The following is a 24,023-nucleotide window of genomic DNA, read 5'->3' as shown; positions in this document are numbered from 1 at the left end:
TACTCGGCTGAAGGAATGGTACCAAGTTGAAATTGCACATGGCGGAATTGTTGTGATTTTGCCTTTTTTCGTGTTCTTCGTTGTCGATTGAAGTTTAAAGCTACTCCAGAGGAAAGAGTCCTTTTCATCCTTTCAGATCTACCTCTGTACACAATGCCTAAAAGAAGTTCCGATGAGACTGTTCAAAACGAGAAGGCGTTCTCCAAAAAGGTCGGTATAATTGTATGAAACGTATTGCGGTAAAAATCAGAAGATCATGAACAGCCAATACAAGGTACAGGAAAGTTAAAAGTGAATTTTTTGTCTTCATTTTAGGCTGAGAAAAATCTGTTTCAGTTCGATAAAAATCGCCCAGATAGTTCAAAAGAGGACGCAGACACATCTGACAGTGAAGAAAGCTACTACTCCGGACTAGAGAGTGAATCAGAAACATCACAAGATGAAGAAGATGAACAGGATTCGGTAAGGTTGCAAAACTACACTCACCCTGCTAATCTATATAGGGCAGATGTGTAGATTTCTTTATTAGCTAAAATATTTATTATGATAAGCACGGAAGGTTAACGGTTTGTAGCTGTCGGAAGAAGCCTCCAGTAAGCAGAGTGAACAAATTTAACACTTAATTAATAAGCACGATATCCAAGGGCCAAATGGTCCATACCATCCTTGATTATAGGAGGATTGACTGTGTCACTGGCAGGTTTCGTGACCTATACCTCATGGTTAGCGTGGTGAAGTCTGTATCGAGCAGTCCAGGTTTCAAGCCCTGGGTGGCCGATCACCACTTTGTGTTCTTGGACAAGACACTTCACTCTCACAATGCTTCTCTGATCTTCACCCAGTTGTATAAGTGGGTACTGGTAAACTTAATCCTGGGGGTAACCCTGGAATGGGGTGGTATCCTGTCCAGAGGGGAGTAGAGATCTATACTCCTAGTTGATTAATGCTTTGGAAACCACGCTAGCTCCTGTGGAATGGTCCACTTCGCTTGGTGCAGACTTCAGTTTACCTTTAGTTACCTGACTGTATTAAGAGGAAATGAAGTCTATTTTCAATGATACCTTTTGAGAAGTCATGTTATGTGAAGTGATAGAACTCGTCATGCAATGCTGAAGAAAGGGCTGGTCTTCACTGATATCATATCTAAAGGACAAGCTGTGAGGACTCTGAGCAGCAACACAAGCCTATAATTGACTCCAAGCATAATATTGGAGAATAAACACAATTATTACTTTAAATATACTGTCCTCATTAGAAATCACTGTTGCAAAAATAGAAGCATGAGAAAAGCCAACCTATAATAAGTTTGTTCTTCTAAAGCTTGACAGCCTTGCACCTACAGTGCATGTTGTGGTGATTTCTGCATAGTAAGAACAGTTAGCGTACTTATGGTATACTTGTACATGTTTGCCACTGCTGTCCCCAGGAAACTTGTGCTTATGTGTATAATATATGTCACAGGTGAAAACCAGCCTAAGAATCATTTTAACATTTTTCTCTTCAGGGAGAAGAGGGAGACAGTGACAGCGAGTCTCCCAGTGATGCTGAGAATGAAGGAGAAAAGGAAGGTGACACAGACACAGAGAAAGATAGTCCTGAGAAAAATAATAAGCAGGGAGATATAGTTAAAAAGAAACTTACTGAGACCTTTGATGAAGACAATACATCTGATGAGGAGGTATTTAATACACAATAATGCCTGCTACACATATTTTTCCTCTCCATTTGATAAACTCTAAACCATGGTTAGATTTTGTAATATATATCATACATGGGTAGTCCTGTTAACTTCAAGATAATTTTCTCTGTCCACTGAAAGTAACTCAAGATGAAAGTAAATTAACTGCGCGGGTCGGAGAAAACTAAAATATCCATTGTACAAGATATACTGTTTGTACATAGAAGTTTAAATTGTAAGTAGTTTTCAGCAGTGTTTTGTTGTGTGTTAATAAAAAAGAAATGTTGACAACGTTGTAAAGTGACTTTCTTTGTAATCTGCATGTGATATCAGAAGTGTAAAAGACAATGGTTACCAGCTCAGATAAGTTGAAAGATTTTTTTTAAGAAAAACTATCTTTAATAACAGTTATTACCAAATTAATGATTAGGAACTCTCAGAGATGTTGCCAGCCATGTGTATTAATCACATACACTTTGGTGACGGATTTTTTATGTGTTTCTAGAAAGTCTGAGAGTTGTTGTCAGTGATTTGCTAGATGGATCAACAAGAAATTTAAAGTTTTCGATAAAATTTTTATAATAAAATATACAAGCTGAAGAATAATTTACATTGTATAAGGCACATTTTACATTGAATCTTATGATGCTTGGAATATGCCTGTTAGTAATTATTTTTCCTGACATGCAAAATGAGATTAATATATCAATTTTAGTCTGCTGATTTATTTTTTTCATTATTTTCCCTTAGGATGCACGAAACACCATTGGCAACATTCCCGTAGAGTGGTACAACGAATATCCACACATAGGCTACAACTTGGATGGGAAAAGAATTCTAAAACCAGCTACAGCTGATGAGGTTGGTAATAAAAGTGCACAACATGCCATCAACAGACTGTAGTTACCTGTAGTTATAAAGCCTCTTTCTCAAAGTGAGTCTTCAGATGCCTGTCCTTTCATATGAAAATGAGACTTCATTGCATTTACATGTAGATTAAACTTTTTTTCATATGAATGGTTGTGCACCAGGCCTTGCTTTAATAGAGAGGTTTAGGTCAACTTGGAAATGGGCTATTGGTAGTATTGATTGTCAACTTTCCATAATGTTCACCAAAATTCATAGTTAGTCAAGCAGTGATTTCCTTTATTTTGTCACACTTATAATTGCGTTGTTCCACCACTCCCCCCCCCCCCCCCCCACCCCTTTCTTATTGTCATTTTATGAATTAACTTTAACTTGTTTTCAGCTGGATGAATTCTTGTCAAAAATGGATGACCCTAACTACTGGTAAGCAATTGGTTAATAATTAAATATAGTTAAATGAAATTTAACATAGTTAATGACTAGGAGCTAGTCTGGTCAGTAGCATTTTTATAGGTGGTTGTTAGTGTCTTGGCTGTCTATGAGCGTTTGGTTAGCATTTGGTGCGTTCTGTAGCGTTTGATATGGTTCAATGAAATTTTACATAGTTTTTGACCAGGAGCTAGTCTGGTCAGTAGCATTTTGTTGTAGGCGTTTGATAGTGCCTTGGCCATCTGTTAGTGTTTGTTTAGCGTTTGGTGTGTTCTGTAGCGTTTGCAGCAGTCATATGGTCGTAAGAGCCCTGGGGGTGACACTGTCCAGCAGTATTTTTGGTTAGTACATGTGTTGTCGTCCCATGTGTTCGTAGTGTGTTCATCGCTCTGTTAGTGTGGCATTGTGGATTGGATTATAGTTTAGCGGTTCTCGGCGTTCCCTCCCTATCCCCCGGTCTTTTTAGCTTTTTTTTTTTCCACCAATGCCATCTGGCTTGAGTGTGACGGGTGCCTGTAGGGGGCTTGGCGCAGGGGGCTCATGGCTTGGTTGCGGGTTGGGCAGGCCAGTCGGGTGTTCTAGCGCCTTGGGGATGTGACTGCGGTTGCAAACTCCGGGCTTCGTAGGCACCTTCCCTCCACTAGCGACTTGGGCGTTAATAGAATAATCATATTTCATAATTTTTCAATACATATAGGCATGCATTACCTGTGTAAATGTACCACAACTTTGCATTGTATTGACTCATTGCACATGTCACAGAATGTTTTGACATGAACCAACTAAAGTCAATTTAGCAAGTAGCTTGTTAGTAAGTAATAGATATTATTTTATTTTGTCTTCCCATGCTAATAATTTTATGTCAAAACTGTCATTGATAATACTTGTCATGCTGCTACTTTCTCAGGAGAACAGTACGAGACAAGGCAACTATGAAAGAAGTTGTTCTTACCAATGAGGAACTAGATATAATAGACAGACTTCAGAATTCTCAGTTCCCTAGTGCTGGATATGATCCTTATGAGGTTTGGTGCAATTTGTTGTGGAGTGGTGTTAGTGTTTTTGGTTTTTTCATTTTCAAACAATTTGTTAGGCAAGAGCGATTCTCATTGTTCTTTGTCTCATAGCCATTATGATAATCTGAAACATTGATGAAAATGGTTAGAAGAGACAAAAAACTGATAACTTTTCAACTAATTCTTGTTCGTTTTTTTTCCCTTATAACCAGCCCTATGTGGATTTTTTCACCGGTGAGAAAATGTTGCACCCATTAAGCAATGCTCCTGAGCCAAAGTCACGTCACATTCCATCCAAATGGGAACACAAAAGGGTAAGGTGTATGGGCCAAAGAGGTTCCCATTGCAAGTGCTTAAAAACCAGTTTCTGACATGTATGAGCCACTTCATTAAATACCACATGTAGTCCACCAAGTGTACCTCCCGCATTTGTGTCACAACAATCTGGAGGTAGCAATCTACCATCCTGTGTCAACTGAAGAAAAGCATCAGAGATCATCACTGATAGTTACATAATTATGCAAATTGAGTAGTTACAAAAATAGAGCCTGAAAAGATTCTCAGGTATGAACTTAAAATAGAGAGATAATGACTTGTTTTGAACGATCTTTCACATGGTGTTATACATACTATTACCTGTAGGTCATGAAGATTGTCAGAGCAATCAGGAATGGTTGGATAAAGCCCAAGAAAGATGACAAGGCTGATAAGCCAAGATATTATCTGATCTGGGACAAAGAAGATGACCAGGTTTGTACATTTTGTACATTGCACTTGTCTGATTAATTACATGTCTTAATTAGCTGCAAAGGAGCTCTTCACTAAGTTACTTTGAATTCTTGTTTTTCATTTTGTAGACTAAACCGCGACACAACATGCATATCCCAGCACCTAAAATGAAGCTTCCAGGTATCAGTCAATTCTTAATTTTAGTTATCAAATGCTTATCAAGCAATGGCTTTTATTAAATACTTTTTTGAAATGAATCAATGAATCAATGAATCAATGAATCAATGAATCAATGAATCAATGAATCAATCAATCAATCAATCAATCAATCAATCAATCAATCAATCAATCAATCAATCAATCAATCAATCATTCAATCGGTCGGTGATTGGGTCGGTCAGTCCATCGGTCTTTCATGTGTGCAGACTATTCAATCAGAAGTCAAAAATGGCTTTTCTTGATATCTGATTGGATAGTTTGAGTGCACTAAAGAATGTAAATAAATTAGAAATGGTCCTACCCTTGTGCTCCTTGATGTAAGTATCAAAAATATTATTCACATTTTATTTCAGGTCATGAAGAGTCTTACAATCCTCCCCCAGAGTACTTACCAACTGAAGAAGAGGTATGTAAAAAAAAAATGAATAAAAAATAAATAAATAATTAAATAAATAAACAAATGAAATAAATTGATCAACATCCAAAGTCTCCTTTCAGAAACTGTACTGTACTAATAGTGATTGGTAAAACAGATTGTATTACTATTTTGAGCTGCAAAATGACAAGGTTCAGCTTATTAGCTAGTGGGACTGAAATAGTATTACGACATGTAAAAGTGAAAAAGACTTGAATCCCCAGAAAACTTGCAACAAGTGCAGCCATGAAGTGTTACCATTTGCAAGTGTACAATATTTAAAAAGAATGAATGATGGTTATTGTTTTTTGCTGTAGTTGTTGCATCTGTGTCATTTCTTTATACATGTAGTTTGTGGCATTGTTAAGTATTGCAATAAATTAAGATTGGCACACCAACATTCACTTCACTTGGCAATAAGATTCTCTTCTCGTTTCAGTGGTACATTTGCCAAGACATTTGAACATGTTCGCCCCAAAAAATTAAAAACTAAATGTTCTTTGAGTTCACAACTTATAAGGGTACTGTTAGTAGTTTTCCAGCTCTTCATTAAATAAATACATGTATTATTTTTTTCATTTTGTACAGATTGCTGCTTGGGAGGCCATGGACCCTGATGACAGACCGCAAAATTTCCTTCCAAAAAAGTTAGTTGATTGTCTTCTTTCACAGTGTCCTTAAGGTCAAGTGGTTAGGATTTTTTCTAAATACATGTATTTAATTAATGTTCAATTTAATCAAAAATATAAGGAAAAGTTAAGATCTCGCAGTTTCTACCAGCTTATTGCTCCATGTGGTGTAATATTTGCATCTAGGAGTCTATTCCATTTTTATGAGCTGATCAAAATCAAGTATCAATTAAGTATGAGTGCCACTAACTGATAATTTTGTCTTACTCTTTAGATATTCCAGCCTTCGCCTTGTTCCAGCTTACAACAAATTTATCCAAGAAAGATTTGAAAGATGTCTAGACTTGTACCTCTGTTCAAGGCAGAGAAAGATGAGGGTGAGACTTTTACTTAAGTAAAGATTTGAATGTGAACTTGAGCCAGTCAGCAATGCCACTGGAACTTACACTGTTTCCCCTGTAGCACAAAGGAAGAAAGCGAGACATTGGGAGTACATTATTATTATAATTATTGCTACCCTTGGATGGGATGCTAGTTCATCACAGCTTCCCTAGTATTGTCAGAGGTTGCTGCTGCAACAGTTTGTAGTTACCTAGAGTGCTGGCAGCCAGGGAATACGAGGCAGGATGTTTCAAACTACAAGTGACTGAGTCTCGTCCATACACCGCCCCTAAATGCGTTTACTGATAAACTGATAAACACTTGCCGGGCCCTAGGAGAAAAAACCATTTGCTAGCTCAATCTGACTAGTAGTTAAACCCATGTATGCACCAGGGCTGGGTTGTTCAAAGCCTGATTAAGCTAACCCAGAATTAGTGAAAATTTTGATTCCAGCTTAATTTGTAACTTTGCGATGATGGTTTCTGTCTATATTGTCTGTCCTTCAGTTTTGACTTTGAATAAACTCAAACCACACAAAAGATAAGCAGTGAAAAACATTTTTATACTAGTAAAATTAACACTTCAATTAACTTTTAATCCTGGGTTAGTGTTAGTTAAACTGCTTTCAAACAACCTGGCCCTGGTCATGGAAAGCACTGTGACAGCATGTTAAGGTTATTCAGGGGCACAATACAGGGACCCCAGCTAGTGATTGAACTTGGATTGCCCAGTCCATGGTGCAATCCATATCACGATCAATCTAGAGTCATTATAACAGTTACCACTGGATATTCCATAACTAATTTCAATTATTAATTAAAATTATTGGATCTCCAGTAGTAACCGTTACTAGTGGTAACTGTTATTTTAAGAGTGTTATTGAGTGCACTGGTGGTGAGAGGCACTGTGAGAGTATGTAAAGTGACGCAGTAACACAACACAGGGATTCCAGCCAGTGATTGAGCTTGGATTGCTCAAGTTAAGATCAATCTAGAGTCCAATGTGCTTGTAACAGTTACCACTGAGGATCCCACGATTTAATAATTAATTGTGGGATGTCCAGTAGTAACTGTCGCTAGCAGTTACTGTTATTTTTAAAGTGTCAGTGAGTGCCTTCCAATCTCACTGATGTCAACAATACTTAGTAATGTTTGATGGATCTTAAGAATGATCGCTAAAAGAGTGTGAATGGCCAGAGTTGAATTCAGTACATTTTATTGTTAGTTTTGTTATCTGAGTTAATGATGTAAAACTCTATGTGTATTATATTCCATTTTTGTAGGTCCAAGTAAACCCTGAGGATCTCTTACCTAAATTACCAAGACCAAAGGACTTACAGCCATTCCCTTCAACAGAATCCATTGTAAGTACATTGGACTAAGTAATAATATTATAACTTTATTTACGTGTCAATGAGATTTAGTATTGCTGCTGATTGGGGACACCTAAAACGAGTTACAATTATCAGGACTATGTACAAAGTAAACATGTCACTGGCTATTTTTTAAACTTCAAAAAGTTTCAATACCTGAGGGAATTGCACATGTGCTAATTGGTTGAGAAACCGGAGCAAGGATTAGATGGAAAGCAATGGTGTTGGACTCTTGTATCTCAAGGGGCTAAGGGGAAAAAAAATAAAAAAAATTGGTTGAGAGCTCTGGTCCATGAGAGTATTGACCATAAAAGTGCTCCACAGTGTATCCAGTAACTCAATGCAAGGAAGCCTTCAAAAAATAGACAACTATTGTTGTCAGGGACTCTTCATGTAAACTGAACCTGTCCTGAGTTGAGAAATGTCAATATTGGGAAGCATGTAAAGACGCTCATGTTAGCCCAAAAATTGGACCCTTGCACCCCATTGAAGGCATATGGGGTGAAATTTCGCGATAAATTTATCAGTTTCAATAAGCAACAAGCTGTCACATGTGCACTTCCACACTGATTTTCCTCCTATTAACTTGCCGCCGAAGTGTGGGTGTTATCATTTTAAAGCATCATACATGTACATTTCAGGTGTACAAAGGCCACACAGGAGTTGTAAGGTGTGTCGTTGTTGATCCATCCGGACAGTGGATAGCATCAGGTACTGTGTGTGATAAAATATCTGCAGCTTCATGTTGTACACATTCTTATACCAGAATTACGAGTGTACAATGTACATGTAGTTCCATTAAAAATCAAAACGATTTTAAGCAAAGTGATGAAAAGAATGGTTGTGTTCATCTCCAGAGAAATGTTGTTGAAAGACAGTGTTGTAACAGTTAAGCGACTTCTGAGGAGACCTGATTTGGCATTCAAAGGCAAAGCTGTTTGTAAGGTTTTCAACTGAGTGTCGTGAAACCAGAACAAAACCAATTACTTACCAATTAGATTACTCAGCCAAAACCAAAGTAATTGCCTGATTTCTTTCAACACTCGATCAAAAACCGCTCTGTAGTAAAACCAAAACCAAAACCAAAGTAATTGCCAGATTACTTTCGACACTCAATTGAAAACTGCTGGTTTAAATACTCAGATTTGGACCTTGTGATAGTACCTTCTTTTCAACCACTTTTTGGGTAAATGGAGAGAAGAGAGGACTACCTTCATATAATGGCTGTGATAAGGAACAATCTTTCCTCCAAAGAAGAACTGATGGACAACCCAGCCCTCCAATCACCCATTTTAATGCTTTGTAGAGCTGTTAGAATGCTATTGCATGTGGCGTTAAGATAACATGCTCTTTTGTCTCTCACTCTACTACCAGGAGGTGATGATCAAGTTGTGAAGTTCTGGGAGGTGTGCACAGGACGATGTCTTAAGACTTTGCAGTGTGGTGGTACTGTGCACAGCATGGCATGGAACCCAAACCCGTCCCTGACACTTCTGGCTATTGGGGTGTAAGTGTTCATCTTGATTTTGTATATTAGCTACATGTGTTCTCTTTCTCCTAGGTGGCAGAGGAGCGATGTACCGTGAACTTTCTCTAAGGTGGACTTTCTTGAGACCAACACGATATGATTTTCATCAACTTGGGGGGGAGCAAGTTCCATTCATTCTAATCATTTATCATTACTACTTAATTTAACTGTCTGGCTTAGATCGACAAAAAGATTCGGTGGGGACAATCTAGCCACCCATGGCCTCCTTAGAAAGTTACCTGCCTTGCATTGCTGCCTCCTTCGAAAGACTACAGTGCGGTACATTTCGTTTTAATGAGCCGTATTTCCAAAGAAATTGCGTCTTTGATCTAGGAGGGGCTTCATGAACACCACAGGCGTACGAGCTGGTCGGCGGTGGCGTGGGGGAATGCAGCCCCCCAGTTTCGGAAATTATTAAATTTTTCGGGCAAAAAGCTCATGACTCGGGCAACAGCACTTGGGAGAAAACATTCAAAAATGTTTCAAGGCTTGCAGGATAATTTCTCTGACGTTTGCGTTGCCAAAACGTGTCGGTTAGTTTTAAATGGAAATCTTGGAAATCCACGACACAGAAATTATTTCCATTCCCAATTTCCCATCAACTAAACAAAAACAAAAGAATCAAAGCGAACGAATACCAAGCTCTGAAATGAGCCGTTTTGAATGACTCCACAAAGAGCTGTTTTAAATTTATATTTTTTCCTGAAGTTTCCGTTCGGGGAAGAAATGACGTTTTGTTTATAAGTTCCTGATTTTAATAGATCGAGTAGGCTGTCGGTCGAGGTCATAGAGTATGCGAGGTTTCAAAATAACTATTTTTGGAATTGTAAGAGTTTCATTAGACGTGAGAATTGTGAACGTTTTTGTTCTTACTGCGATTTGGGGGCATTTGTATCCCGACTTTATCACTAACCCATTCCGGCATTGTGTATTTCGGGTAAGGAGGTCACCGCGCGCCCCAAGTACGAAGGTGCCCGTACGTCTGTGATGAATACAGGCCCGAGGGAAACGCCCGGAGCGTATGGAAGCCTTTTCTATCTTCCTATTCGGTGACGTTTCTCAGAGTTAGACTTAGCTTCATTGATGTCTAAATTTGCTTCGATTACATTTACCCAGTCCTGTCCTTACGTATGTTTCCTTGGCTATGTCATCAGTTTGTAAACAGTGCTTTTTTCCTCGACAGAGAACACAAAGCTGTAATCGTGAATCATTCTCTTGATGACAAACTGTTGTGTGCTGCCACTGACGAACTTATTGAATCACACACTCCTCAAGGAGAAGGTAGAATGATAGTTATAGTATAATTTATCAAACACGAAAGACCGTGTTTGACCAAACACCGAGAAGAGAGTTGAAAATACGACATGTAGTGGATTATTTTTGATAAACTTTGAGGTTTTTGGAAATATGGTCAAAAACTGTCTAAAGTGTTTGATATATCTTCTCTATCAAAACTAAAACTAAGGAGAAAACAAAGAAATAAATTCGTAAAAATCTATGCTACTTAAGATCAGATGTCCAAACACTGTCACGATCAAGATTTCCTTTATTTAAACTTGATGAATTATTAAATGAGTTAGAGAAACATATTCCACATGTATGTCGCCGAGTCTTGTACTAAATCCCGTCTGTCTACCTTTTTACTTTTCACTCGTTTGTACAGCCATGAAAGAGTCAGGTGTACAATGGTCAGTTGCTAATGAAGAGGATTACAAGAATGGAGAACGTTTAGTTATAAAACACAACAAGGTACATAACAATAGTAAGAATGATTTACTATTCCAGGTTTGGTACTGCGTGTCTTTGATTGGCTGGGATATCGTATGCAGTCTGTTCTAACCAATCAGAACTAAGACGATCACTTCTCAACCAATCAGGTGCAAAAAAAAATTAACCGTCGTGACTTGGCATATTGCAACTTTTCCGGCGCTTCTCAGCTCTTCCTCTTACCCGGCTGGCTGCACTCTGGCACTGCTTTGTGTAAACAGCTTTGCAAACTGCTTTAAACAATGGGTTAAAACGTAGGTTTTGCTTTTCAATAGGCCATATCGCAGGTAACTTGGCATGGGAAAGGAGACTATTTTGCTTCGGTTGTTCCTCAAGGTAAGACATTGCGTTGTTTATCAAATAAGCCCTTAGATTGTAACAAAATTATTTCTTTTGGTGGACAGAACTGGTTTTGCAATGTAGTTAAAACGTTTTGAAAAGCTGAATATCTTGATACGCACAAAATATAACGAACACCTTTCTGTATAACACTGGACAACACGTTTCTGCTATTGATTTCCTCGTAGGTGGGAACAAATCCGTTTTTATCCATCAGATGACAAAACGTCGAAGTCAGGTACCTTTTTACAGTCCGTTACTTTTCTGGGTCCGAAATATTAATATCATTAATTAACTGACGATAAATTAAGACCGTTGCAGTGCTGTACATAATTCTGCGACTTTTATGACAAGTAAAACCAATGAATGGACATTAACAGCTCCTTCATCCGCATACAAGACAGTAGACTCTACTTGAAATAAATTGTAGTTTGGAATCGTACCCAGCAACTGTAACTTTTTGTCAAGATAGCCTTTATATAGACTGCTGTTACAGCCTTACTTTCTTGCAGTAGTACTTAATGCAGGTTAAAGCGGCTAACCTGTAGAATGACTTGCAAACAAATCATTTAGGTCATTCTGACAAAGTGGTTACCATAATTCCCCATGTGCAAGTTCTTGTACACAACAGAATAGATTGAAGATTTCCGTAGAACTGTAAGAGTGGTTCTTGCCTCTAACAATGTTTTCAGAATGTGTCAGTGTCACAGGTCATATTGACCAAATGATGTGCTCTCCGTTTCTCAGTGTCCTTTCAAGAAAGCCAAAGGCCTGATCCAACGTGTGTTGTTCCACCCAACGAGACCATTTCTATTCGTTGCTGTAAGTAGTAAAGAACTCAGTGGCATAAACGAACGTTTCAATTTACACGTATTTTGTATTCCGAAAACTCCTAAACACACAAGGAAAGCGAATACAAAACATACAAGGCAATGAAAGCTTTACGTTTTTGAGAAAGTCAGGCTATTTGTACATCTGTTATGTGACCAATAACGCCCACTTAAAGGGGCGTTGTACTGCTTTGGACTAGAAAGCTCCAAGATTACCTTGATCCTCTCTTGTTGGAGTGCTGTTTGAGAATGTGGGACAACTTAAACCAGACAACTTTATGCTTTTCTTGAACATGTGCAACTGCTTTGGAATGAAATAAGGATGTTTGAGATCTTTCCTTTTCCTAACTGTCTATAATTTCCTTCTCTTCATTAGACACAGCGTTTTATTAGAGTATACAACCTCACAAAACAAGAACTGACAAAGAAACTCGTTTCAAACGCGAAGTGGATTTCCAGCATGGCTGTTCATCCTAAAGGTAGATAATACTCTTTCTCATCCCGAACACGAAATACAATTTTTAAAATTGCACATTAATCAGCTACATTCTGTACTGTTTTTGGTAGAAAACAAGCGAATGGAAGTTTTTCTTTTAGGGAAAAAAAGGCAAACTTTGTGGGGGTTTTCAGTTTTCCCTGTGTTGAGATACATATCACTATAAATTAGGTACCGCTACAATGTAAATAAGTTCGTTTGTACTTGCTCATCAGTGGAAGTTGAGGCTCAAGTCTTGCACAATATAAACATATTTTACATACTTCTCTCAGGTGACAATTTGATTGTGGGAAGCTATGATCGTCGATTATGCTGGTTTGATATGGACTTATCGACCAAGCCTTACAAGACACTAAGGTAAGTGATCAAGCGGATTTGACTTCGTGAAGCCCGTGGTCTGTGCGATTAAAGGAGCTCAGTCACGTAGTTTGAGTTATTTTGGCCCCACGTACAAAATTACCTTTAAATTGAAGGAAACCTGAAAATAATAGTTTGCTAAGATGGTAAAACACCAAAGAGATAATAATAAACTATAAAGGAACAGGAATAGTTAAGGATGGACAAGATGAACACGGATTACAAACGACGAACTTGAATAATTTAGGTTCAAGTTTACAAGGTGCGAAAACCGTGCTGTAGCTCCTTTTTAGTCGAGCAAAACAGTTTGGCGCGCATAGACTCAGATTGGGCGTGGCTAATATGTCATGGAATGGGGAGGCTCGGAGATCCAGTGGTGGATCGAGTATTCTGACTGCGGTCAATGAGCTTTGTGTTTGCGCACTGAGACCTCTTTTGAATCGCAGTCTCTCTTTCTCTTTACCAAGAAGTGTAAATGGGTGACGGAGTACTTTTGACCCACTCCCGAAAAAATACTGGGGTTATATCTGTCAATCTACTGTCATTTTAGAGAACAACTTCATTAGTAGACCTCCATCCCTGTAGTACTTATTTGTGTGACTTAAATCAATCCTGTGAAATATAATCACGTAAAAGATAAAGAGTGCGCTCGAACAAAAATGTACCCCTACTCATGTACAACCTCAGCTTTTACTGGTTTCCGTAACATGACGCCTGAAGCGACTTGCAGTACTTTGCCTGGGAGAAAGGTTGTCAGTTCGAAACTGTATACCCTCCATTAACTGTTTTTCCTATCGTTTCTTCGATTCGTTTGAAAATAACATGGCTTTAAACCGGAAACTTTCTCAACTAATGATAAAGTTCGCGACTCGCGTGAACAACGGCCTAGATTCCAAAAAGAAAAAGAGAAAAAATTCAGAGATGTTAGAAATCTTCTGCCCTGCTGCAGATCAGAGGTTTAACGAACCACCTCCCCAGTTAGCTCGGGAGAAACCTGTTGTCCTTCAGTTGTCTGCGCTGCCGCCTCGATCATAAAAACGTGCATGACTTTCTTATCAGTAAATCATGTTTCTCGTTTTTTAAGCAGAGAGTCGTGATTTCTGAAAAGGCCCGAAAGAGGCAAAAAACGTCCCGGTACATTTGCACGGTTACGACGGAGCGCGCGCCAAGTTGCGCGTGCATGTACGCGAGCGCAAGCTGTCGGTAAATGACGGAACAGAAGAAAGATGAAACGTCACAGACAAACTAAAAGGATATATTTGTTCATATAATCCGAGAATAATGGAGTCAGAGATGAAAAGCGAAGGGTCTGTTCTGCGTAATTTCTCCATTGTCAGTTGTCCCTGTATTCCTCGTGTAACAAATGTCTTGGCGAAGACGGCGACATTCTGGGCGCAGAAGATTTGCACATACGTTGAAAGTGAGTTTCAGGAGTTTAGTGATATTCAAGGAGACAGCGCGGCGGTCGAGCAGCATACAGATCCCGCATTTATAGCGTACATAAAAGGCGAGATCCCAGACCCAAATGTACGTTGTCAGCAAACAGCAACGGAAAGTCATCATCTTATGAAAATAACTCGAGAGAAGAACAACAAAAAAGCCCGCAAAGTCAAGAAACTCGCACCATCTTTTCAGCAAAGGAGCGTGGTTAGAAGTAAAACAGATTTGCGGATGAAGCCTCCACCAGTTGAGGAACTGGTTTACCGCAGAAAGAGAAGTTTTAACAGCACAGAGAAAGTTTCTCCAGGTGCAACAGAACCTCCTCGCCGAGAGTCTTCTGGCAAAAGAAATTTTGCTGGTGAACACCAGAGTCATGACTGCCACGAGAATTATACTCAAGATTCAGCTACACACGACTCAGTCAACAGCCAAATTGGAGCTGGGAAAATTACTAATTACCTTGGCTTTCTTGGCATCTTATTAGCTTTTGCTGTAGTTAATGCACTGGTACGTGTGGTGGAGAAGTTTTGCGCTCACGTTCAGCGCGAATGGACTGCGTTCAATGATATTTACGGGCATAACAGTGTAGATGTGTCGTATACAGAGCCCGCGTTTATAGCGTACCTGAAAGGGGAAGGTACAGCACCTTATATATCCTGCCCGCACATAACGTTCAAAGTGTAACGTTTAAAAGTGCTATTTGAAAGCCTGGAAAATATTATAACAAGTCTGAAGAGAATTTGGTTAAATACATAAAGCACTGGTAGCTCTTAAACTTATTACATTTAACTAAGTGACAGTGAAGAACACGGAACGCTGACTTTTGTAACGTTTGTTCATTACATGGCCTAGTATAATTAAAATGTCCCAAGCAACCATGGAGTGGTGTCTCTCTTTAACTGCGCAGAAAAAAAAAATTAAAGGAGCTCAGTCACGGTATTTTGAGTTATTTTGGCCACGTACAAAATTGCCTTTAAATTGAAGAAAACCAAGCATTGGAACAGGCTCTCGGTGACTGATCGCTTCGCTTCTTCCGTTCCGCGCTCGGCGACTTTTTTTTCCGTCCTCGCCGGGAGCCTGTTCGCAAGCTAAAGGAAATCAAAAAATACTAATTTTACTAACTGACGACAGAAAAGCACCAAAGAGATAATAATAAACCGTAAAAGAGCAAGAATGGTTAAGGATGGAGAAGATTGACAGGGATTGCAAACGATGAACTTGAAAAATTTATACTAAACTTTTCAAGATGAGCAAGTCGTGACGTACTCCTTTAAATACAAAGTGATGTTTCCCTTTTTTTACCGCCGTCAGTCGAGGGATTGCTGAAGACGATACTTAAAGAAAAACTATTTTGGAGCGTTTTGCAGGGCTAGATAGTGAACTTTATATGAGGGAAGGCTTGGTTTGAAAAAAAAAATGTTTTCGCGTGCGTAACTAGTGCCAGTCTCAAACCGTGCGTTAGAATGTAATACTTGGGAAAAAAGAGGAAGAGTTCCGACTTTTCTCATGAATCAGAAAAAACTTAGCCTTCTTTGTAACCGTACGTATGGAATTACTGTTTTCACGTAAAAGAGAAAAGCTGTTGTTGAGTCTGTTAATACGAGTGTTTATTACCTCATAAGCTTTATGTTAATGCGAGTTTCTTAAAACCCATACGTAACATTAAGCACGTAGACATTCTTAATCTATTGACACAGATTTAAATTTTCGGATTTAGATGCCTTTTAGATTACCGTATACCTCTAGAGCACCTTTAGAGGTGTCTCGCGTCTATGGGATGTAGCTCGTCCGATTTTAACTGCAGATACCTAAATCCCTATTAATTAAAGCTTATAGAGCTGGCTATCACACTATTCCAAGAATTTTGAAATAAAATGAATTGTCGAATTTTTCTCGACCTTTAAATGTGCGCATCCGAATCATCCGTTGGGTCCCTTTTGAAAGCTACAAGTCAAAGGGAAAATGTTCGTATGTCCTCAAGTTTGGACAATGGCTAGTTTGACACAAAAACAACAAAAATTTGTCTGCGAATATTTTATTTCAATATATTTTTTCTCAAGAGATTTATCTTCGATCTCTCCAAATGTTTTTATGCTTTTTCGAAAATGTTCCGTAACCTTTCACTCAAATTGAATATGGCAAATCACAGACACTTTTTTTAGCGCTTTGGGTCTGGAAACTGAGGGACAAAGTAAATCAACCTCGTTCCCAGGGTCTCTCATCTTACCGCCCCCTGGAGCGAGCGACGCTCCAGGGGGCGGTAAGATGAGAGACCCTGGGAACGAGGTTGAAAGTAAATAAGCGAAAAACAAAATTCACTTTGACTTGTAGCTTTCAAAAAGTGACTCGGACGCTCACATTTAAAGGTCGTAAAAATTATTTCAAATTTTTGATATAGTTTGACAGCCAGCTCTAAGTTTTAATTTGACATAGGGGTTTAGGTATCTACAGTTTAAACCGGACGCACTACATGGCTTGGACGCGAGACACCTCTAAAGGTATACGGTAACGTTAAGTTTTAGGTTTTTCTTCCATTCTTGTCCCGTGACTGGTCAAATATGGCCGTGATCTGAAACTTTTGCAGGACTCTTCAGTGGAACAAACCTGTGCAAAAAGGGTATACTTAGGGGGTCTGGTTCTCAAAATATGACGGTTAGAAACCTTTCTTAGCAACAAATTCATGACCAATTGGTAGTTAAGAAGGACCCTCCTTGACGTTTCTGTAATTCAAACTAAGAAATGTCTACGCCGAAATCCAGTTGCCCTCGTTACATTGATGTTAATTTCATTGATGATTTTCAGGAGTCACAAGAAAGCTTTACGTCAAGTAACGTTCCATCGGCACTACCCTCTGTTTGCGTCCGCTAGTGATGACGGGACGGTTATTGTATGTCATGGAAGGATCTTCAAGTAAGTTACACGATAGACTCATCCCCAGTCCTTGGTAGTGCATGTTTCCCCACTTGCTCTTTTACTTATAATTGTAAATCGTACTTGCCTCCAGTGTCTGGAGAAGTGACTTGTTACTTTCCGTGTTAGTAAGAACTTGTCATCCATTTATTCCAGTGACTTGATGCAGAACCCACTGATAGTTCCCGTCAAGGTCTTAAAAGGACACAAAGTGGTTGGAGAACTGGGTAGGTTAACTGTGACTCCATTTGGTATTTCACTTCATGATGAGACGAAACTGTTCTTGCCTTAAAACACAGGCAGCGATTGCTACTTCTCTGTGTCGTAAACTAGCGTATCCGTTTTCCCTGAAAGTTCTGGACTTTGAATCCATTGGTGAACACGGCCAGGTTGTTCAAAGCCCGATTAAGCTTACCCAGGATATGCGAGAATTTTGATTTCAGTTTTGTAACTTTTCGGTGAGGATTTCCGTTTACATTGTTTCTCCTTTAATTTTGAGCTTGAGTAATCTCAAACTACACAAACCATAAGCAGTGAAGAACATTTTTGTACAAGAGAAATGGTTTCTCCTGGCCCTGAACTTTGAGTTCCCTGGTGAACAAAAGTGTACAGTTCGCCTTTCGTATCTTATGCCGGATTCGTCCCAGATTACGTTTTACTCGTATAGAAGAAAAACGTCTTTTTATTTCTGGCCATCGTTGAGTTGCGGGGTCTTCCTTTATTCTTACATTACCTGTAGTTGTCAAGTGTAGTTTTGCCATCGATAGACTCTTCAAGAAAATGTAAGGCCACCATCTCTGACCACTTTTAGTTGTAATTTTATTCCATTTTATTTTTTCGATTCATGTCATGTCACTGCATTTCTCTTCTCGTGTCCGTTTCAGGTGTACTGGATTGTCAGTTTCATCCAACTCAGCCCTGGATCTTCACTGCAGGTGTAGATCACCTGATCAGACTGTACACGTGACACTGCTCTTTCTCTTCATCTCATCCTGACTACAGAGTGCCTCAGGTCATCGCCAAACGATGGATCTTACGACAATCGATGTAATCCTGCGGTCATGATCATTGAACCGATGTCAGCGAGATGCAACTCTGGAGCTCTAACATAGCAGCGTTTGATTCCGGAGAACAAGTCACTGAGACTTTCCCGAGCCCGCGATTTTCGTTGGAAGGGTTGCTAAGGAACATGCCGTATCCTGATGGCGACAGATTCACGTGATATCTTCGGAGTACTTGATTGGACAATAACAATTTTACTGCTTGCGTGCTTTCACAAAGATTTGCCGAGAACAAAAGTTGTTCTTCCGAATATATGGCAGACGATGTAAATAACAAAACACCTCGCATACTTTTGTGAGTAGTAAATTGGACTTTCAGAAATGAGAGTGGCTATGTGAATTGTAATGATTTACACAAAGTGAAAGTTGTCCTTTCTTTTCTTGTCTGTTTGAAAAATGTGAATAGTACTCCAAAAACCATGGAGTGGTGGATTTGCGAGGGTTCTGATAACATTATTACTTACTTACTGCCTTGTACGCCAATCGGTGTTCAGCGATAAAGCTTCTCCACTCCTGCCAATCATGTGCCTTTCTCTCGATGACTCCCCAGTTGCGATATTTAGGGTGTTCAGCTCGGTTTCGACTGTCCTCGAAGTTCGTAACATTATTTAAGTCCTAAAATGTAGCGTACTTTTCCGTCCGTTGTTTCACATCGCAGTAAACTCCGACAACTTTGGCCGAATACAATTGCAGTAAGCTGCGCGCGCAGATTGCCGTCGTTTGTGACACGCCGCCAAAATAACTGACAAAGGTCATTTCAGTTCGCAGGCTCAACGCTTGAAGTGGCCCCCGTGGGATTACACATCGCATGCTCGTTTAGTGATTCTCTGCTTATTTTGGAAACAACAAAATCAAGAGCGCTTTCCATTCGATAAAATTTCGGTTTGAATTTCCGGAAATTTCTGGTGACGAATGGACCAGCATTTTCGGAATATTCGAAAAAGAGGAAAACCATGCAAGGTACACCGAAATTTTCGGTAATTTCTTACCGGAAATGTCCTTTCCATTTGACTTTCCTCCCGGAAATTTTGGTTTAATGTCTCGCTTTTCGGAAATTCAACAATTTCGGCATTTTCTGGAAACTTTCCCTGGAACTTGTGACACTTGTCCTGGAACTTTCCGTACCATTTGTTTCCGTTACGATATTTTCGGAAGTCTCAATTGAATGGACGGCGCTCGAAGCAAAACGAACACAAACTGGGTAAGAGTTTTCATTTTATCCTGAAAAGCACTGGGTGACCAAACGGTGAAAACCTTGCGACGATTTGATCTCCACAAAAGAAAGCGCAAGTCAACGCAAGTGCACGCAAGGCCTTGACAAACGGAGTCGTAAGTAAACCCAACTTTTTGACTTGCGTCTACTTGCGTCTACTTGCATCTACTTGCGAGTCCGTTTGGCCAGGGCTTTAAGAAGAACTTTGATCTCGAGCAGGAACCTTGACTCTTATAAGTAATGAACCTTTACCAATACTATCTTGATATGAACAGTTTTCATTTATTTACAACGCTTTACCAAGAATCATCGTGTGCCTTTTTTTACAAAATATGGTCACCTGCATTAAAGACACGCTTAGCCTTTCCTGACGACGTACATGAATTTCATCTTCTGGAGTCTCACTTCGTTTAATAAGGAATATGAAATTCACCGTTTCTTTGTTGACGTGAAATAGAAAGATCTCAGTAGAGAAAAATTTATTTCTCTTAAAATCAAACCTTGGAGCTTAAGACCGAACATAGTTTTTCCACGATGAAGATGGAGTGCAAAGTCAATATTTGTATCACCCTTTTACGATTCACTGTTTAATTATATAGCTCCATCGAAATCCAGTATTGCCAACAGACCTATTTTTTATTAATTTTTGCAAACTGTCCAAATTTAAAATAAATTGGATAGTTTTTGCTCGAACGTTTATTTTAGCTTTGAACAAACTGTCCAATTTGACAAAAATCTGGATACTTTCCATCAACCAATGAAATGTCAAGATAAATAAAAGTACCGAGTATTGGCCAATCAGGTTGCAGCTATTATCACTGCCATCAAACGTCACCGAGCGATTGTAGCTCGCGAAGTTTTCTTATGTTAATGACGGAATTTCCCGACTTTTCTCTCCACCGTTTTGACGTCTAAACTTTCAAATGGAGTCTTCGGCTAGGTTTCCAGAGATAGATGCTACTGATTTACTCGAGATGAGGGAGAATAATCAGAACAAGAACACTCAAAGAAGCAAAAAAACCTGTGTTTAAGTGTTTGACCTGTGACGTGCCGAGCAAAGCGAAGTGATAAATACTGTACTTTAGAGGATAAAATATTTGCCTTGTTCATCTGGTTTTGGATCCTATATAATTAATAGGTAATAGGACTGCATGCTTGTCCAATTTGAAATAATTGGATTAAAAAAATTCCTCGGACTGCCAAATTGGGCTCGGCCTACGGCCTCGTCCAATTTTGGCTGTCCTCAGAATTTTTTTCGTCCAATTATTTCCAAATTGAACAAGCATGTAGTCCTATTACATACACAAAATTAAAAACGGTCTTACTTCATTTGATAAACTTGGAAAACAAACTCTACTCGAAATTCGAGGTGCCTGACTAACTTCAAATTCTCTTGCGTCCTCCTTTAGAAAAAAGCCATCGTTCCCAGGGTCTCTCGACTCGTTGACATGATTCACTAGAGAGATCTGGGGCCCGTTTCTCAAAAGTCCCGGCAACTTTTCGGGCCCGTAAAGCCATTTTTAGTTCATCTGTTGCTAAAAACGGAGACGTGTATAGGGCTGAAACTTCTTGTATGAAGGGAACCTCTGTTTATATTGAAAATACGTAAATAAAACAGCTCGGTAATCATAAGCTTCGAGATTTTGCTATGGCTTTCCGGGTGCAGTCCCTAAGGTGCAGGTTTTTGGAGAGCACATACCAACTCGTGTCTGACCAGAAACACTAAATACTTGTATACATGGCGAATAAATATTGTGCGAAGTATATATGTTCTTATAAACTTCTGTTGATGTCAATGTCATCTTTGGTCTGAAAACATTTTCTGTAAGGTGTTGATACTCTCTCGGCACATTTTGCTGTATTTATCCAACGCGTCGGGTTGTTCACATCCTGAAATAAAACAACCGATGCAGAAAAATTGATAACTGGTCTTGTTTTATTTGGTTCGGTTTTCGGTGTTCCCAGTTTGGTCATTCTTTCAATAGAAGGGTGCGGCTTGAAGACTTCCAAGGGAAGGGCTTTAGTAGATAACAATGTCGGCATTAATGGACAAACAAGATGGGACCCTCTTTTCTAACACGTTATCTAAGAGGTGCTGAACGAGCTTCTTCTGCATTGTTTGGAAAGTTTATTTTGCATTCTTCAGGAGAAATATTCCCTCCTCATTATTCATAAGTAGACGGCGGGATTAACCGCGCGGCGGTGCCGCGATGCACCCACCAGCGAAATCCCACCAAAAAGTCACTCGGACTACTCGGTCGTGTCTCTCCAATCTTACTCTCGCTATTTCTTTCGCTATTTTCTTGTTCTCAGATAATTCTCTCTAACCAAAGTTAACTACAATACATTTATTCGCTGATTTCATTCATTTGTCTGTCTGTCATTCACTAAAGTAAAACCAAAAGAAAAGACTAAATGTAACTTACCTGGCAACAATTTTATTTCGTCGAGTTTCTTCAGTATCCCTGTCTTCTTCAGTGACACTTTGGCCTATTACCAAAAATTCAGGGTAAAACTTAACTGTTTTGAGACATTTCAGTTGTCACACAATGTAGACGATCGAACATCACTTATTACAAGAAAATTCCTATGACTATTTATCTATCATCTCGAGTTGTAGAATAGCACAAAAGAAAGATTAAGTCCTGTTTAAAAAAAACTGGTGAATTTTAAACTCAATCGATGCACAAAATTGTGCAATAAATCAGTTCAGTCCGCTGGAAACTTTCTGGGAAAAACGAAACTTCTGAAAAGGGAGTCCCGTTTTTCCGCTGGGCCGTTCCGAACGTCAGTTCTCGTTTTGGACAGTTTGCACCAGTTCTAAGCATTTTGGCTTTCACGATCTCACTACTTGACCAAAATGGAGGTTTCTTCGGGGCAATTTGAAATGCAACACAATCCTCCCGAAAGAAAATTCGCAAATGAAATTTACGGCAATTTAGTCATGATGGTAAACAACCTGAATTCCCCCCCCCCCCCCATACCTCTCCCTCCCCGATAACAAAACGCCCCTCCTTTTCGACTGCAATGCTCCGCGAATTGTGGTTACCCTAAAACTTGAGTGAAAGGAAAACAGTACAAAAAAAAAAAAACTAGGCATACCTTTTGACAATTGTGCAGCAGCGAGCACAAGGCTGAGAGACACAATGCTCTGAGATAAACAGAACTGTCAGTGGTAAAATCCACAAGAAGAGAAAGGAGTTTCTCTGCAAAAAGAAAAGATCAAGGAATTAGTTTAACACTGCAGAAGAACTTCATCTCAACAGCAAAACGCAACGAGAAGAAGACAATAGAAGGAAGCCGGTCCTGCTTACTGTTGATACAGTTTCAAGTAGCCACTACCTCTTTGTAATTGACCCTGTCTTAAAAGATACGGGCGACAGGTGATTTCTTTAGCAAATCTTCGGAAAAGCATCAAAGTCTTGAGTTTTCGATCACGAAAGTCATCGCGCAGAATGCCCTTCGTTCTCGGTCAAATTCACACGGAAAGATTGAAAATCACGCATCTTTATCCCCAGAAACAAAGTTTTTCGTCTTTTCACTCACCATTCACCAAAAGAACAGGTCTGCTAGCCCCATGGAAGCACAAATTCCTCAGAACAAGAAGAGCCTTCTCTTGTAGTTGCTTGTTCTGAGCTCCGCTCAGCTCTAACAACACCTCCACTGCCCCAGGGGTCTTGACCACGCCTTGTTGGCCATCCGTGAAGAATGTCACGTTAACCAGTAAGTTAAGCCAGCACAGTGTCACGCCACGGGTTATCGACCTATGTTTGAGATGGGCGCTGCTTTTAAGAGGCTTCAAGGACGAGAAGGACTGGAGAAAGTTTGTCTACAGGGTTAGATAAAGAAAACAATATGATTAACGCTTTGAGCTGCATATGATTCGCTTACTAAGATTCGCACTTACTTTGAAACTCAAAAAACCGTGAACATTTTGATTTGATGCTAACAGGTCAATTGCGTACTGACCAATCACAATAAAGTTCACGACACGCGAGCAAACCTCAAAATCACAAATTAATCAACGTTGCGCATCTTATTTGCGGCGCAGCTTTCTCATGCCTAATTAAAAACCGGCGTTTTCTTCTACAAAATAACACACCATAAATATCTCTGGTGTTCACAGTTTTCTGACTTTCACAGTAACACTCTTTAAAAGCTCGGATGCAACAGGTGTGGAGTAATGTCACAGCTCATTTGAAAATGCCACAAAATTAAATTGAGAAGTGTCTTCCACGTTACTTCTTTGCAATCAGCGCGTAATGTTTCTCTTTGGTAGCCGAAATAAAGGGAGGACTTTCGTGACGATGCCCAGAAACGGCTTCAAAGAAAACTAATATACTCTCA

At 39.4% G+C, this 24,023-nt stretch overlaps 3 protein-coding genes across 3 annotated transcripts in view; 2 read left to right on the top strand and 1 right to left on the bottom strand.

The window, feature by feature from the left end:
• The first annotated feature begins 3 nt into the window (after positions 1–3).
• LOC110065334 (ribosome biogenesis protein bop1-like) lies at positions 4–18,983 on the top strand. The gene is made up of 25 exons (XM_089297717.1): positions 4–210; positions 316–462; positions 1,505–1,678; positions 2,429–2,539; positions 2,928–2,968; positions 3,882–3,999; positions 4,203–4,304; positions 4,633–4,740; positions 4,848–4,899; positions 5,292–5,344; positions 5,942–6,000; positions 6,257–6,359; positions 7,646–7,726; positions 8,377–8,446; positions 9,110–9,242; positions 10,447–10,544; positions 10,927–11,012; positions 11,306–11,366; positions 11,558–11,607; positions 12,117–12,191; positions 12,576–12,678; positions 12,968–13,052; positions 17,295–17,402; positions 17,559–17,629; positions 18,287–18,983. The coding sequence occupies exons 1-25, from the start codon at positions 154–156 to the stop codon at positions 18,367–18,369; spliced, it is 2,229 nt and encodes a 742-aa protein (XP_089153843.1). The 5' UTR covers positions 4–153; the 3' UTR covers positions 18,370–18,983.
• Positions 13,061–15,414, top strand: LOC149106208 (uncharacterized). Its single transcript, XM_089297758.1, has one exon. It carries the CDS (start codon positions 14,334–14,336, stop codon positions 15,174–15,176), a length of 843 nt encoding a protein of 280 aa, XP_089153884.1. The 5' UTR covers positions 13,061–14,333; the 3' UTR covers positions 15,177–15,414.
• A 955-nt stretch (positions 18,984–19,938) lies between the features above and the next one.
• LOC110039957 (rotatin-like) overlaps positions 19,939–24,023 on the bottom strand; it is a 34,411-nt gene continuing 30,326 nt past the window's right edge. The window contains exons 31-34 of the mRNA XM_089297695.1: positions 23,223–23,505; positions 22,779–22,882; positions 22,103–22,166; positions 19,939–21,566 (exon numbers count right to left, since the gene is read on the bottom strand). Coding sequence (XP_089153821.1) covers positions 21,475–21,566; positions 22,103–22,166; positions 22,779–22,882; positions 23,223–23,505 — 543 coding nt within the window. The 3' untranslated portion in view covers positions 19,939–21,474. The remainder of the gene's footprint in view (positions 21,567–22,102; positions 22,167–22,778; positions 22,883–23,222; positions 23,506–24,023) is intronic.

This window comes from Orbicella faveolata, unplaced genomic scaffold (assembly GCF_042242905.1).
Source record: "Orbicella faveolata isolate gen_17 unplaced genomic scaffold, um_ofav_v1 contig_3, whole genome shotgun sequence".
NCBI lineage: Eukaryota > Metazoa > Cnidaria > Anthozoa > Scleractinia > Merulinidae > Orbicella > Orbicella faveolata.
This window is presented reverse-complemented; position numbering and strand designations above follow the sequence as displayed.